We start from the raw sequence: 12,067 nt of genomic DNA on the forward strand, positions 1-12,067 counted from the left end.
ACAAACTTGAATGTGTCTGACAGAGTGACAATTAGAGGGTGTTGACAAAATGACTATACTGGACATTAGGCATGATGTCAAGGGTGGGTGATCTGAACCAAAATGATGATGTAACAATAGTTTTAATCTCAGTCTCAATCCACGATTTGTATTGTGATCACTCCTCATGTTTGCAGTGTACTGTAAAGACAAACATACAAAAAACAGCTGATGGATTTCTGTATTTACACAATAAAGACACATTAAACATAGCTCTATTTCTGCTGTACTGTAGTTGATCGTGATATCAGAATGATTATCAATACACAACTCAATGAAAAATTAAGAGTTATTGAAGAGTTGTTTGGCAGTGATCAATGACTTAAATTAATTATTCAAGTATTCTTTAAATGCCTGAATGTCAGGTTTTTTTTTTTTTTTACTGAAACGGTCACGATGCATTCCCTGTACTCTCCATTAATTTCAGTGGCAAAACAGATGGGGGATTAGCATGTAAAGCTGCATTCAGATACACCTTGTAAATCTAGAGATCTATATTCGCATGGCCAAAGTTTAGACAGTGAATTCTTCGTAATGAATCGAAAACATTTTTTACACACTATAACATGACTCTTAAGTACATATGTGAATCAGACTCACTGCACACCTGATTTCAGTAGCTAGACCTGGAGCTAATGGATTTATGGTAATTCTACATTATTTCTTCAGCAGCAGCAAATCAACATCTTACGACTCTGCAAGTTAATGTGGACCAAACCCAACACTTTAGTGCGGAGAGGCATTTAAGTATCAGTATAGTTATAAACGAAGTGATCCTAGCAACCTATGCTAGTGACAGCAATGCTACAAATCCAGAGACCACTGCAACACTTTAATGCTATTATTACACTGACAAACAGGAAATTTGAAATGAATATTAGCAGAATAGGAAGTTACTTATTGATTGATTGATTGATGAATGACCTGTGCAATCCCTCTGAAAAGATCACATGACAAATTAAAATCGACCGTGATCATAATATCACCCAGCCTTAGTTGATGTCTTTTCTGTTCATAATAACAAACACATATAACAAACGCACCTGCAGTTATAGTTGTTGGTGTCTGGTGTTTGTCTAATGACATCTTAAACAGAGTTAAACAGACATTATGCTGAACTTACTGTCACACCACAGTTGCACTGTACATCCTGATTTCAGCCACTTGGCTTTAAATGCTTCAGAATCTGTTGTGTCCAACTTGTAATCGTCAAGAAATGTCAAGGTACTCCTTTGGGCTCTAGTGTGAATCTTTTTGTTGATTGCTTTGCTTCCTCCTTTCTTCCCCTCTGCCCCCCCCACCCCCCACCCCCCCGGCATGCCTCCCCCTCGTTCTCCCCTCTACAGCTCAACCTTATCCACAGCGAGGTCAGTAACTTGGCTGGCTTTGATGTGGAGGGGGTCATCAACCCCACCAATGCTGAACTTGAACTTAAAGATGATCTAGGTGAGCCGCCACCTCCTGGACCCACCAAGTGGTCCCAGCAAGGCTTTGAGAGAAATCCTTGAATGTTACAGCTAGAGATGTTCTCCATTGGTTCTGGCTCCTTTTGCAAGATGTGTTCATTGACACACCTGCAGTATTGGACAATGGATGTGAAAGTCACTGAATCTGTAGTTAATATGTTTTAATTATTGTTAGAGCAGGACTCAGATATCAGAGTGCCTGTGTATACAAACCCATAACAGAATTTGGCAAGATATGCAAAATGCACACAAATGCAGTATTTTTATAGTTCCCATTTGACTTGCATTTCATCGCTAAGAGTATGAAGACAAGATATTTATTATTTTGTAAATGAATATACATCCTACTATTCAGTCTGAACCACATTGCAAAAAAAAGTTGAGACACCTTGAGAAATTTTTTTAAAAATTTTTTACCGTCGCATATGTCTTACGTCGTCAAGACACACACTACACTTCCATGCATAAAATATTGTGTTTTCTGCCCTAATTCTGAAAAAAAGACAAAACTCCTGATAAGATATTTAGGTGTCATGAAAGGAATATTTATGTTTCTACAAATCCAAATCCCAGTAGGGTGTGTTTTACCCATGGACATCCCACCTTTAATTCCTCTAAATGCCTTATTGAATAGGTCAGTGTTTGGGCATTTGCTCATATCCATATCCTTTTGATATCCTCTTTCATAATGTTTAAAAGTAGCTTTGCCTCCTCCTGACCTGAAATGTGGATTTTCTATGGATAATCCAGATCCGCTAGAGAGGATCTTTGTCTCTATCCCTGGAGACGGTGTGTCTCAACCTGCAATAAAACAATCCTCTATTTACAAAGACTAGCAGCATTGTACCCGTGGTGCCATTGTACGATAATGCCCTCCTGTGGTGCAACAGTGGCATTGCACCCAAACACCCTCCTGTGCAACATCGATGGGACATGGACGGACGGGACGGACACAGAACGTGCATTATAGTAGGAAGTAGGATGGTTCAGCGTACGCTTCATCAAAGATATGAAACCATTTACTTCCTCTCTCCCAAGTGGGTGTGGTCATAAGTGTTAACCCTCTGCTATCCTGCCCAAAGGCCCTTCCTAACCACCAAAAGTGTATAATCTGCACAGTGCCATAGTGCCACATTTAATTATTATTATTATTTTTTTTTGTATGAAAGAATCAGATCAACAGCACAACCTGTGAGCTCTCAAAAAAATGTTTTTTCAGCACAAGTAGTGATGTTTCATCCACTGCTTTTCGGGATCCAGCCCACCTTTCAGCAACTGGATGTGCATGTCATCACCTCTTTTCCTTTTTTTTTTTGTATTTCATCAACTTGAGCCATTTAAAAACATACCAAATACTCAATAACTGTCATTTTTAAATACTTTTTAAATGCCATCTTTGTAATGTAAACAAACCATATTTTTGATGCAAAAAACACAAAACACTTTTTTTGCAATGGACCACAACTAAGTCTACGTCTAAGAATTGGATTACTTACTTTTTGATTTTGACAGCCTGGCATATGTCAATGATTAACAGCAACATTGGTTAATATACATTATCATTTTTTGCGCTAGGTCAAATGCTAAAATGTGTCTGTGCATTTTTACCCCTCGGCCAACTTCGGGCCGAAGGGCTGTTGTGATCATTAGAGGTGTAACGGTGCAGTCGTTTGTACCAACCATTTTGATTCGGGGCCTTGAATACAATACGGAGGTATACCGAACGAATACATATAGCCAGAGCCCTATAAAGAGAGTTACGACATGCTTTTATGTCGCCACTCTGGTGATCACGTGGTTCATGCAAGCCTGAATAGGTCCAAACAAATTAAGCGCTCCCATGTAATTCAATGAGAGAAACAGCAGTGAGCATGGGAAATCTGATAATAAACCACACACAACAGTTGTGTCACTACTGTATGTTGTGTGAGTGTTATACTTTTGAGTAGTAGGGTTGACCACTGAAAGGAGTGCATTTATTACTTAAAACTTATATTTTGGAGAAAAAGGTTGGTGTGAGCTTAGAATAGGCTACTTAAGTGAGTGGTACTAACGTTACAAGTTCATTCATTCTGCAATTGTATTGTACTGGTAAGGAGATAGACAATTTACCATTTTAAGTTTTACTATTATAGTACTGTGGTACAAGCAGAAAACAGTGGATAGCTGTGAACATTGAGTGCCTGCCATGCTCTGCTCTCCTGATAATACAAACCTGATCAAAATCTTAAGACCAGTTGAAAAATAGCTAGAATTTACCTTTTGCACATTTGGATCTTAATGAGGTTTTAAGTAGAGCTACAATATACAAAAGCAAGAAGGGGGAGTGAGACGAAAAGCACTTTGGAAAAGTAATTCATTGAAAACAACAAGTAAAATGAAATAGGCTGTTTATCAGCTGATCAAAAGTTTAAGACCATCGCTCAAAAAATTACAAAAAACTCTCCAAAGCAGAACAGAAAAGTTTCTCAGTAGGACTCAGTAATGAGTAGCTCCACCGTTCTTGTTAATCACTTCAAAAATTCGTTTGGGCATGCTTGATGCGAGTGTTTCCAGGAGGCTGGTGGGAACATTGCTCCAAGTGGTGAAGATGGCTTCATGAAGGGCATCAACTGTGTGGAACTGATGGCCATTTTTATAAACTTCCCTTACCATCCATCCCCAAATGTTCTCTATGGGATTTAAATCAGGGGAACATGCGGGATGGTCCAAAAGAGTGATGTTATTCTCCCTGAAGAAGTCCTTCGTCAAGCGAGCATTGTGAACTGCAGCGTTGTCCTGTTGAAAAACCCAGCTGTTACCACACAGATGAGGGACGCCCGCTGCAACATCTGCACATAACCAGCCGCCGTTTGACGACCCTGCACCACCTGAAGGTCCAGTGTTCCACTGAATGAAAAAGCACCGCAGATCATGATGGACCCCCCTCCACTGTGCGGGGTAGAAAACATCTCAGGTGGGATCTCCTTGTCATGCCAGTAACGTTGGAAGCCATCTGGACCGTCAAGGTTAAATTTTTTCTCATCAGAGAATAAAACTTTTTTCCACCTTTCAATGTCCCATGTTTGATGCTCCCTGGCAAAGTCTAAACGGGCAGTTTTGTGGCGTTGTAGGAGACGAGGTCTTTGAATTCGTTTTTTGTTTTTGAAACCCTTTTCCCGCAGATGCCGTCTGATGGTTATTGCGCTGCAGTTGGCACCAGTAAGGGCCTTAATTTGGGTCGAGGACCACCCTGTGTCTTGATGGACAGTCAATCGGATCCTCCGGCTCAGCGCAGGTGTAATTTTTTTGGGTCTACCACTTGACTTTTTTGTTCCGTAACGCTCAGGATCTGTCAAAAAATTTAGAATGACTGTCTTACTGCGTCCAACCTCAGCGGCAATGGTGCGCTGCGAGAGGCCTTGCTTATGCAGCTCAACGATCCGACCACGTTCAAGAAGAGAAAGCTTCTTTAGAGCTTCTTTTCTTTAGAGAAAGCTTTAGCCATCAGGAGGGCATGACCGTGTGAATGCCCGACAGAAAATGAGAATTTTGAGCAGATTTTGGCTTTTATAGCCTGCGGTCTTAAACTTTTGATCAGCTGATAAACAGCCTATTTCAGTTTACTTGTTGTTTTCAATAAATTACTTTTTCAAAGTGCTTTTTGTCTCACTCCCCCTTCTTGCTTTTGTATATTGTAGCTCTACTTAAAACCTCATTAAGATCCAAATGTGCAAAAGGTAAATTCTAGCTATTTTTCAACTGGTCTTAAGATTTTGATCAGGTCTGTACACACAATAATGGCATTAACCAGCGGATAGCATAGTGGCTAACTTAGCATGCATGGACACTTAAACTCATTAAAAACTCAACTTTAGCGAACTCTAAACTCTACAAAATTCTTATAGGATGAGTTGAATCTTACAAATGCCAAGTTACAGAGGTTTCGCTTTCTTTAACTCATGAATAATAACTTTAATGAACTTTGATTGGCAGAGCTCAGTTCTGCAGCAACTCTCCTCCTAATTAGCACATTACCTCAGCTGACAAACTTAACCAGAAACCACTAGGTTCGGCATTGTTTCGTAAAGATCAGTTATATTTAAAAATATATATATATATAAATGTATGAAATTGGTCCTCTTCACTGTACCGAAAACGTATCGAAAATGAATCAAACCGAAGACCCCTGTACCGAACTGAAATTTTTCTGTACTGTTACATGACTAGTAATTGTCTTGTCGTCTGTCTGTCTACCCATCTGTCTATCCAATCAACAACGTAATTGCATTATCTGAAGAATGCATTGAGATTTCTACAACAAATTTACACAAAGACAATCTAAAGTAAATTATAGGGCAGTAACTTTCAACAGAATCTTACACTATATTTGGCCAAGGGAAAAGTGCTCAGCACATTATGTTTTACTCAGTTGGGAGAAGGGTGTTGGTGTAGTAATTTTCCATCCTTTACAATGTGCTGATTTTAGTAGCTGGGTCAGAATTTTGAAAAGCATGCAAAAATGAACAACAAGAACAACAAGAATTCTGGCCTAATACAAACTGTCAAAAATAATATGATCTTTTATAACATGAAGTGCAAAGTGGGCACAATATGCTCACCCAGATAGCGGAATGTTAAGTACATACTTTTTTTTTTTTTTTTTTTTTAATAGATTACCTAACAGTGTTTTATTATAAGTGTCACTTATTTTATTTTCCTGTTCATTGTTACCTGATACTTAACTGAAGCATGAAATGACTCAAACATTGTTGGTAAAACCAACAAATTAAACGTGTATTCCAAACGTACTGCATACGTACACAAAGAATCCTCATAAAACTTGGATAATATCAGCCAATATCATGTGTCTTAGTCAGAAAATGGTCCGTTTGTATCAAAGTCTAATTCAAAATGTACAGTTTACATGATGTGCATTATATTCATAATGTTTTCAGATTTGGAATAATCATGGAACATTCTTGTGTATACAAGTAAACTGCTGATAAGGCTGTAGTGTAGTACTTGACAAAATGCCAAAGTCATCTTGAGCCTATGTGGTTCTATCAGTTACTGGTAAATAACACTTCTTTTTCATCCACCCTTTGTTTCTGTAAGTACAGTATATAAATAAGCTATTTGTAAATACAATACATAATACAATACAAACCTACAGACTATAAACAGGCAGACGACAATCAGGTTCATACAGTGGTGTCTGAATGATCACAGATTGAAGGTCTTCAACAGGTTTTCTTCGAGGAACAGTGTTTTATACAAATTTTACTCTGACTGATCCTCATTCCATCTTCCGGATGGAATTGGACCTTTCCTGGGTATACAAAATCTTGATTTATAATCCCGTCATATCAGCTGTTTGACATCCTGTCATTATTCAGGGTTTCTACCTTATTACTAGTCCTTAGTCCCAAATGTCTGTCCCTACTGCACTGCAGGGCTGAAGGCAAAAATCAGTGTTAAAGAAAACATGAAATATCTACTTCATACTGTTTGCAATGAAAAAAAAAACAGGTCCCTATACATTTAGACATCACTGTTTTCTATTTTTATCTGCAATCTCTGTACCTTGCCAAGTTTTCTGGATTTGATCTTGCATTGTTCTGTTTCAAAATACATCACATAATGGAACATGAAAATGAAATCCAAATATATCATCCAAAACATAAATTGATATAAACTGTTAAAACAAATTGATTTGGAGGTAAATACCCAACAGCATAAAGCATCTCAGTGGCAACTATATAGCCACATTTCTTCAGTAAATCAGCTGTCCTTGTTTCCTGAATGGTCAGCTCTGCAGGACATAAAACAGACACACTGATGGTGTTCCTTCAACTAGGTTGAAACTTTGATTCAGTGTTACCTCAAAAGGGCAATGCATTTTTCTTTTCTCTGAGATCAAGAGAATACCATTTATAAAATTTTTAGCTTGTACAAACACAAGAACATCTGTGAAGACATTCAAGGATTTTCTCAAAGTTCAGAGCAGTAACCCACTCGCTCTTCCATCAAATATATTGTTCAGGTTCACTCTAGGTTGCCTTCTTTTCAGACAACTGACAAAACTTTAAAGTGAAAAATAATTATCACAATTGAAGGACAGTTATTGGATCAAGGCACTAGTTCAAGCTGGCAGAAGACAAACTAAAACTGTTAGTTGGACTGTGAAGTTGTTGACCTTGAGTGTGATCATGTAGGGTGTTTTTTTTCCCAGAAAACAGGATTGCACAATTAGTCAAAAAACAATCACTTTGCTCAAAGATATATGTGGACTATTTTATATTGTGACTGAAATTAGCAGGATTACCTGTAGATCTACTGTTCATGTGTCTAATTGTGCTCACTGTCCTGCTCTCTGATTGGATAATGTGACCCATCACGTCACAGTTGCCTCCGCCTCTGTGTCTTCTTCTCTTCCTCTTTTTGTTTCCTCCTTTTGTATCCCGTCATGTTACTCCTTTTCACTCACTGTTTTTTACCACCATGTTGTTTGCCTGTTGTTGTCGTCTGTAGTTGCAAGTTGTCCAAGCCGACATTTCCATCGTGGAGAGCGACGCTGTCGTTCACCCGACCAACTCCTCCTTGTATACAGGTGGTGAAGTAGGTAAAGGAACCATTGACATCAAAAAGACCATGCTCGTCTGATCTCTCTTTGTCTCAGTCTTTGCTTGTTCCAGTTGGCCTGCACTGCAGTTTGTGGAAAAACTTTACAGCAGCAAAAAAGTTTATACAGGATACAGTGATTTATTTACTATTCCTCTACATACAGAACACATGCCACACTGAAGTTTTAAAGAACTGTCTAAAACTCAGATTGACAGGATAATACCATATCGTGACTATGCATTAACTTGTAGTAGCATGAAATGTTGAAGCAGTGACAGTGGAAATGTTCCCAGAATTTAGAAGTCAGCTGCCAAAGAGCATCTCATTCACACGCTATGTTTTCAATCAAACCTAGAGAACAAACTAAATGTGGATCTTTTGAAAAACATTTGAGTCTGGCAGTTCCCTGCTTTTAACATAAGCTGGCTGTTGGCAGCTGATGGGATTCTCTCAGTCACAGTTGTTGCCCTTGAGAGCACCAAAACCACCTTTCACAATGGTTACTGGTCTCAAATGGAGCTTGTTTCTCAAAAGCAGAATTAATTGTTATGTGAGTAACTTATTTGTAGAAGCTGGAGCACTAAATGTGTATTTTTGCACTGCCTCAACAGCGTACTGCGGCATGTTAAAATGAGATGTGAATGGCACCTGGTATATTAGCATGCTAACAGTACTAGCACATATCTCAGTGCAGTAGTACCAAATGACCCAATTACAGCTGTATGTAAACATCGAATCACAGCAGAGTAGAGTAGGACTCCAGCTGATCCAGTCTACCAACCATGGATTGTTTGTCTTTAAAAGTCCAGTATGTGAGATATAGGAAGAGCTATTTCAGATTACTGTCTTTTTTGTTGCCTTAGAAATGGCTATTTATATCTGCAGAAAGAGAGGGACTTCGTAAATGGAGTCTACAATGTTATGCTGACACATTTCTTCAATTTTTTTCTGTTTTGTTTTGTGTGGCATCCAGCTTTATGCTGCATCTGGCCTGGGACACGTGGTTATCTCACTGGTCAGATTACCTGTTGATTTTCATTTTGCCACCCAAGTTAACTTGTCAGACCACCATACTGGCTGTGTGCCAAGTGTTGCTGAGCAGGAAGGTGTTGAGAAAATAGAAGACACCTATTTCTTTCTTAGTTCATGGCAAAAATGAAATATGTGACAGCATATTGATGGGAAAGTCATTAAAGAATTACTGTCACCTTCTATGTTTGTGTGTAGACCAATATTAATATCCTCATAACTAAAAACCCCTGAATGAACAGAACAAACATTGACTTTAATGAGGAAATATTTAGGGGACGATATTTTTGTCACTTAAGTCAAGTTCAGGTGGTATTCATTTGATAACAGTCTGCAGAAGACAGTAAATGTCACACACTAAACCCTTTATAAAACTTCCATGACACCCAACACAAACTGCACTTTCAGCTTTGGCACTTCACTATAAGTTCAAAGAAAAAGTCAGGGTGTCATTTTCAGTCACCTCACTGATCCTGCTTGAAACAAGCCAGAGCTGCTTCACAATCAGACATTTTACATTATTTTATAAAAACATTTTAATTGATTTCTGATTTACATGTCATAATGGCATTGACTCTGTAATCCTGAAACCATTCTGCTGCTTGTTTTGTTCCACTTGACTGACATGTTGTTCAACCTGGGACTCTTTATTACCTTCAACCCTAATCCTCACAACTTTGCTGTTGGTTCAGGAGGTTAGAAAGAAAACATCACTTAACTGATCAAGACATGTATGCTGCTGAAGCATCAAATATAAAAACATTACATGAATCCCTGGCTTTCAATGAGATGACTATGTAAGGTCATGAATGTCATTAATTAAAACAAAGACCATTAGTTTTTTCATCTTATTAAACTGTTTTTTGGCATCATTGAATCTCACTCAGCTGTTTTTTGTCACCTGCCTGTCTTTTAATGATATTCGAGTGCTTGCATCTCTCAGTAGGACTTCAATAGCTCCAGTCATCTCCTCTTCAGCCATTCAAATAAAAAGAAGAGTGTTTTAATTTGGTTTCCCACTGGCCTAATAAATTCTATGGATCCTCAAATATTTTGCATACAGGGTCAACACGCTGCTAGACCTTTACTCTCTAATTACAAAAGAACACACCCGGCATTTGCTGCAAAAGTGCCAGAATGGGAGGACAGAGGGAATTAAAGACTGGATTTAATACAACACTAAGCATTTAACCAAATCAGAATGAATTGCATTTGTAATAAATAAAACAAACAGCCTTGTGCTCCATCTCCTGAGCATCACTGACTGACAGCACTGTTGTCAGTCTGTCTTTATGTATGCTTTTCTCTTTGCATGACTACCACCCTTTTTTCTGTCTCTCCTGCTATGCGCTCCATGCAGTTGTGATCACTTAAACCCTCTTTGTACTTTTAGGCAGCGCTCTGGAAAAGAAAGGAGGGAAAGAGTTTACAGAAGCGCTGCAGGAGCTCAAGAAGAAGAATGGTCCTCTTGAGGTGGCTGGTGGTAAGTGTGCACGACAGAAAGAGTCTGTAATGTAGGACCCACTCCTGCACCGATGAAGACAAATGTTTAAAGACTTAGTGCCAATGAGTTAAAGTATATAAAGACCTAATTCCAAGTCAGAATAAGGGTTTTTATCTTTTCTCACAATCACTTTCTTGAAATAATTATGCTTTCCCATTATAACAATTTATTACATCAGAATAATGATTGCGTCTCAAAGTATGGCAGTATCTTACAAGTGGGTATTGATCCATTAAAGCACCATCAGGTTCCTATGACAGTAATGTCAGTGTATCCCATAAATCTCTCATCACTTACACAAAGTGAACAACAAGGTTTGGTCTTTATAGCTTCTACTTTCATGTCCAGTAAATGTGTCAAATGAGTACTAATCTGTAGAGGTACAATTACTGGAAACAGCTGTAGAGTAGCGTAGAGGGTTTTGGTGTTATGGTGGTTCAAAGTGAGATGTGTGTAGCACTTGGCTAACACTTGCTAATTAGAAATGCACACAAAAGACAAGAGAAAATAAGTGAATGGTAAGAGTAATGGTAAAGAGACAATGGTGAGGAAAAGAAATTTAAAAAATTAACTACTACGATACACAAGTCAGCTATAAGTAGTTGTATTAATTTTGATCATCTCATTCCAGTGGTACCTGTCAGTGGGTGGGATATATTAGGCAGCAAGTGAACATTAAGTCCTCAAAGCTGATTTGTTAGAAACAGGAAAATGGGGAAGTGTAGAGATCTGAGCAGCTTTAACAAAGGATAAATTGTGATGGTTAAAGTACCTACCAAAAGTGGCCCAAAGAACAACTGGATCTCAAACAGTCCAGCATCTATGGGAGCACAACATAATTACCCCCTGTCTAATATTGTGTAGGTTCCCTTTTTTCCACAAAAACAGCTCTGACCTGAGGCCTAGATTCCACCAACCCTCTGAAGGTGTACTGTGGTATCTGGCACCAAGATGACACCAGCAGATTCCTGAAGTAAGTAGAGAGCTGGGATCCATGGATCGGATTTATTTGTCCAACACCCCCCACAGCTGATCAACTGGCCTGAGATTGGGATGTCCTTCCTTAGTCCAGTTTTGGTTGGTACTAGCCACTGCAGACCAGGAACAAAGTAGACCTGCAGTTGTGGAGATTACAGTATGGGCCTTGTCAAAGTCGCTCAGTTCCTTATGTTGATCATTTTGATGATTCGAACACATCAGCTTTGAGGACTGAATGTTCATTTGCTGCCTAATATATTCAACCCAGTGAAAGGTACCAGTATAATGAAATAATCAATATTATTACCACTTCTCCTGTTAGTGGTCAAGATGTTATGGCCGTATGTTAAACTAGCATTTGGCAGCAAATAGTATTTATTTCTAAACGGGATGTTCCAATCCACAACTGTTCACAAGTCCATTATTTCTCTCTCAAATCTTAGCA

At 38.6% G+C, this 12,067-nt stretch overlaps 1 protein-coding gene across 4 annotated transcripts in view; it reads left to right on the forward strand.

Annotated features, from left to right (window-relative positions):
• macroh2a1 (macroH2A.1 histone) overlaps nucleotides 1-12,067 on the forward strand; it is a 49,075-nt gene that overhangs the window by 15,138 nt on the left and 21,870 nt on the right. The window contains exons 6-8 of one of the 4 annotated variants that reach the window (XM_030154472.1): nucleotides 1,386-1,485; nucleotides 8,019-8,109; nucleotides 10,534-10,591. In XM_030154472.1, the coding sequence (XP_030010332.1) occupies nucleotides 1,386-1,485; nucleotides 8,019-8,104 (186 nt within the window). In that variant the 3' untranslated portion in view covers nucleotides 8,105-8,109; nucleotides 10,534-10,591. Of the gene's footprint in view, nucleotides 1-1,385; nucleotides 1,486-8,018; nucleotides 8,110-10,533; nucleotides 10,624-12,067 lie in introns of those variants that run through there. The other 3 variants (XM_030154470.1, XM_030154471.1, XM_030154473.1) reach the window with 3 other exon arrangements.

Source organism: Sphaeramia orbicularis, chromosome 14, assembly GCF_902148855.1.
Source record: "Sphaeramia orbicularis chromosome 14, fSphaOr1.1, whole genome shotgun sequence".
Lineage (NCBI taxonomy): Eukaryota > Metazoa > Chordata > Actinopteri > Kurtiformes > Apogonidae > Sphaeramia > Sphaeramia orbicularis.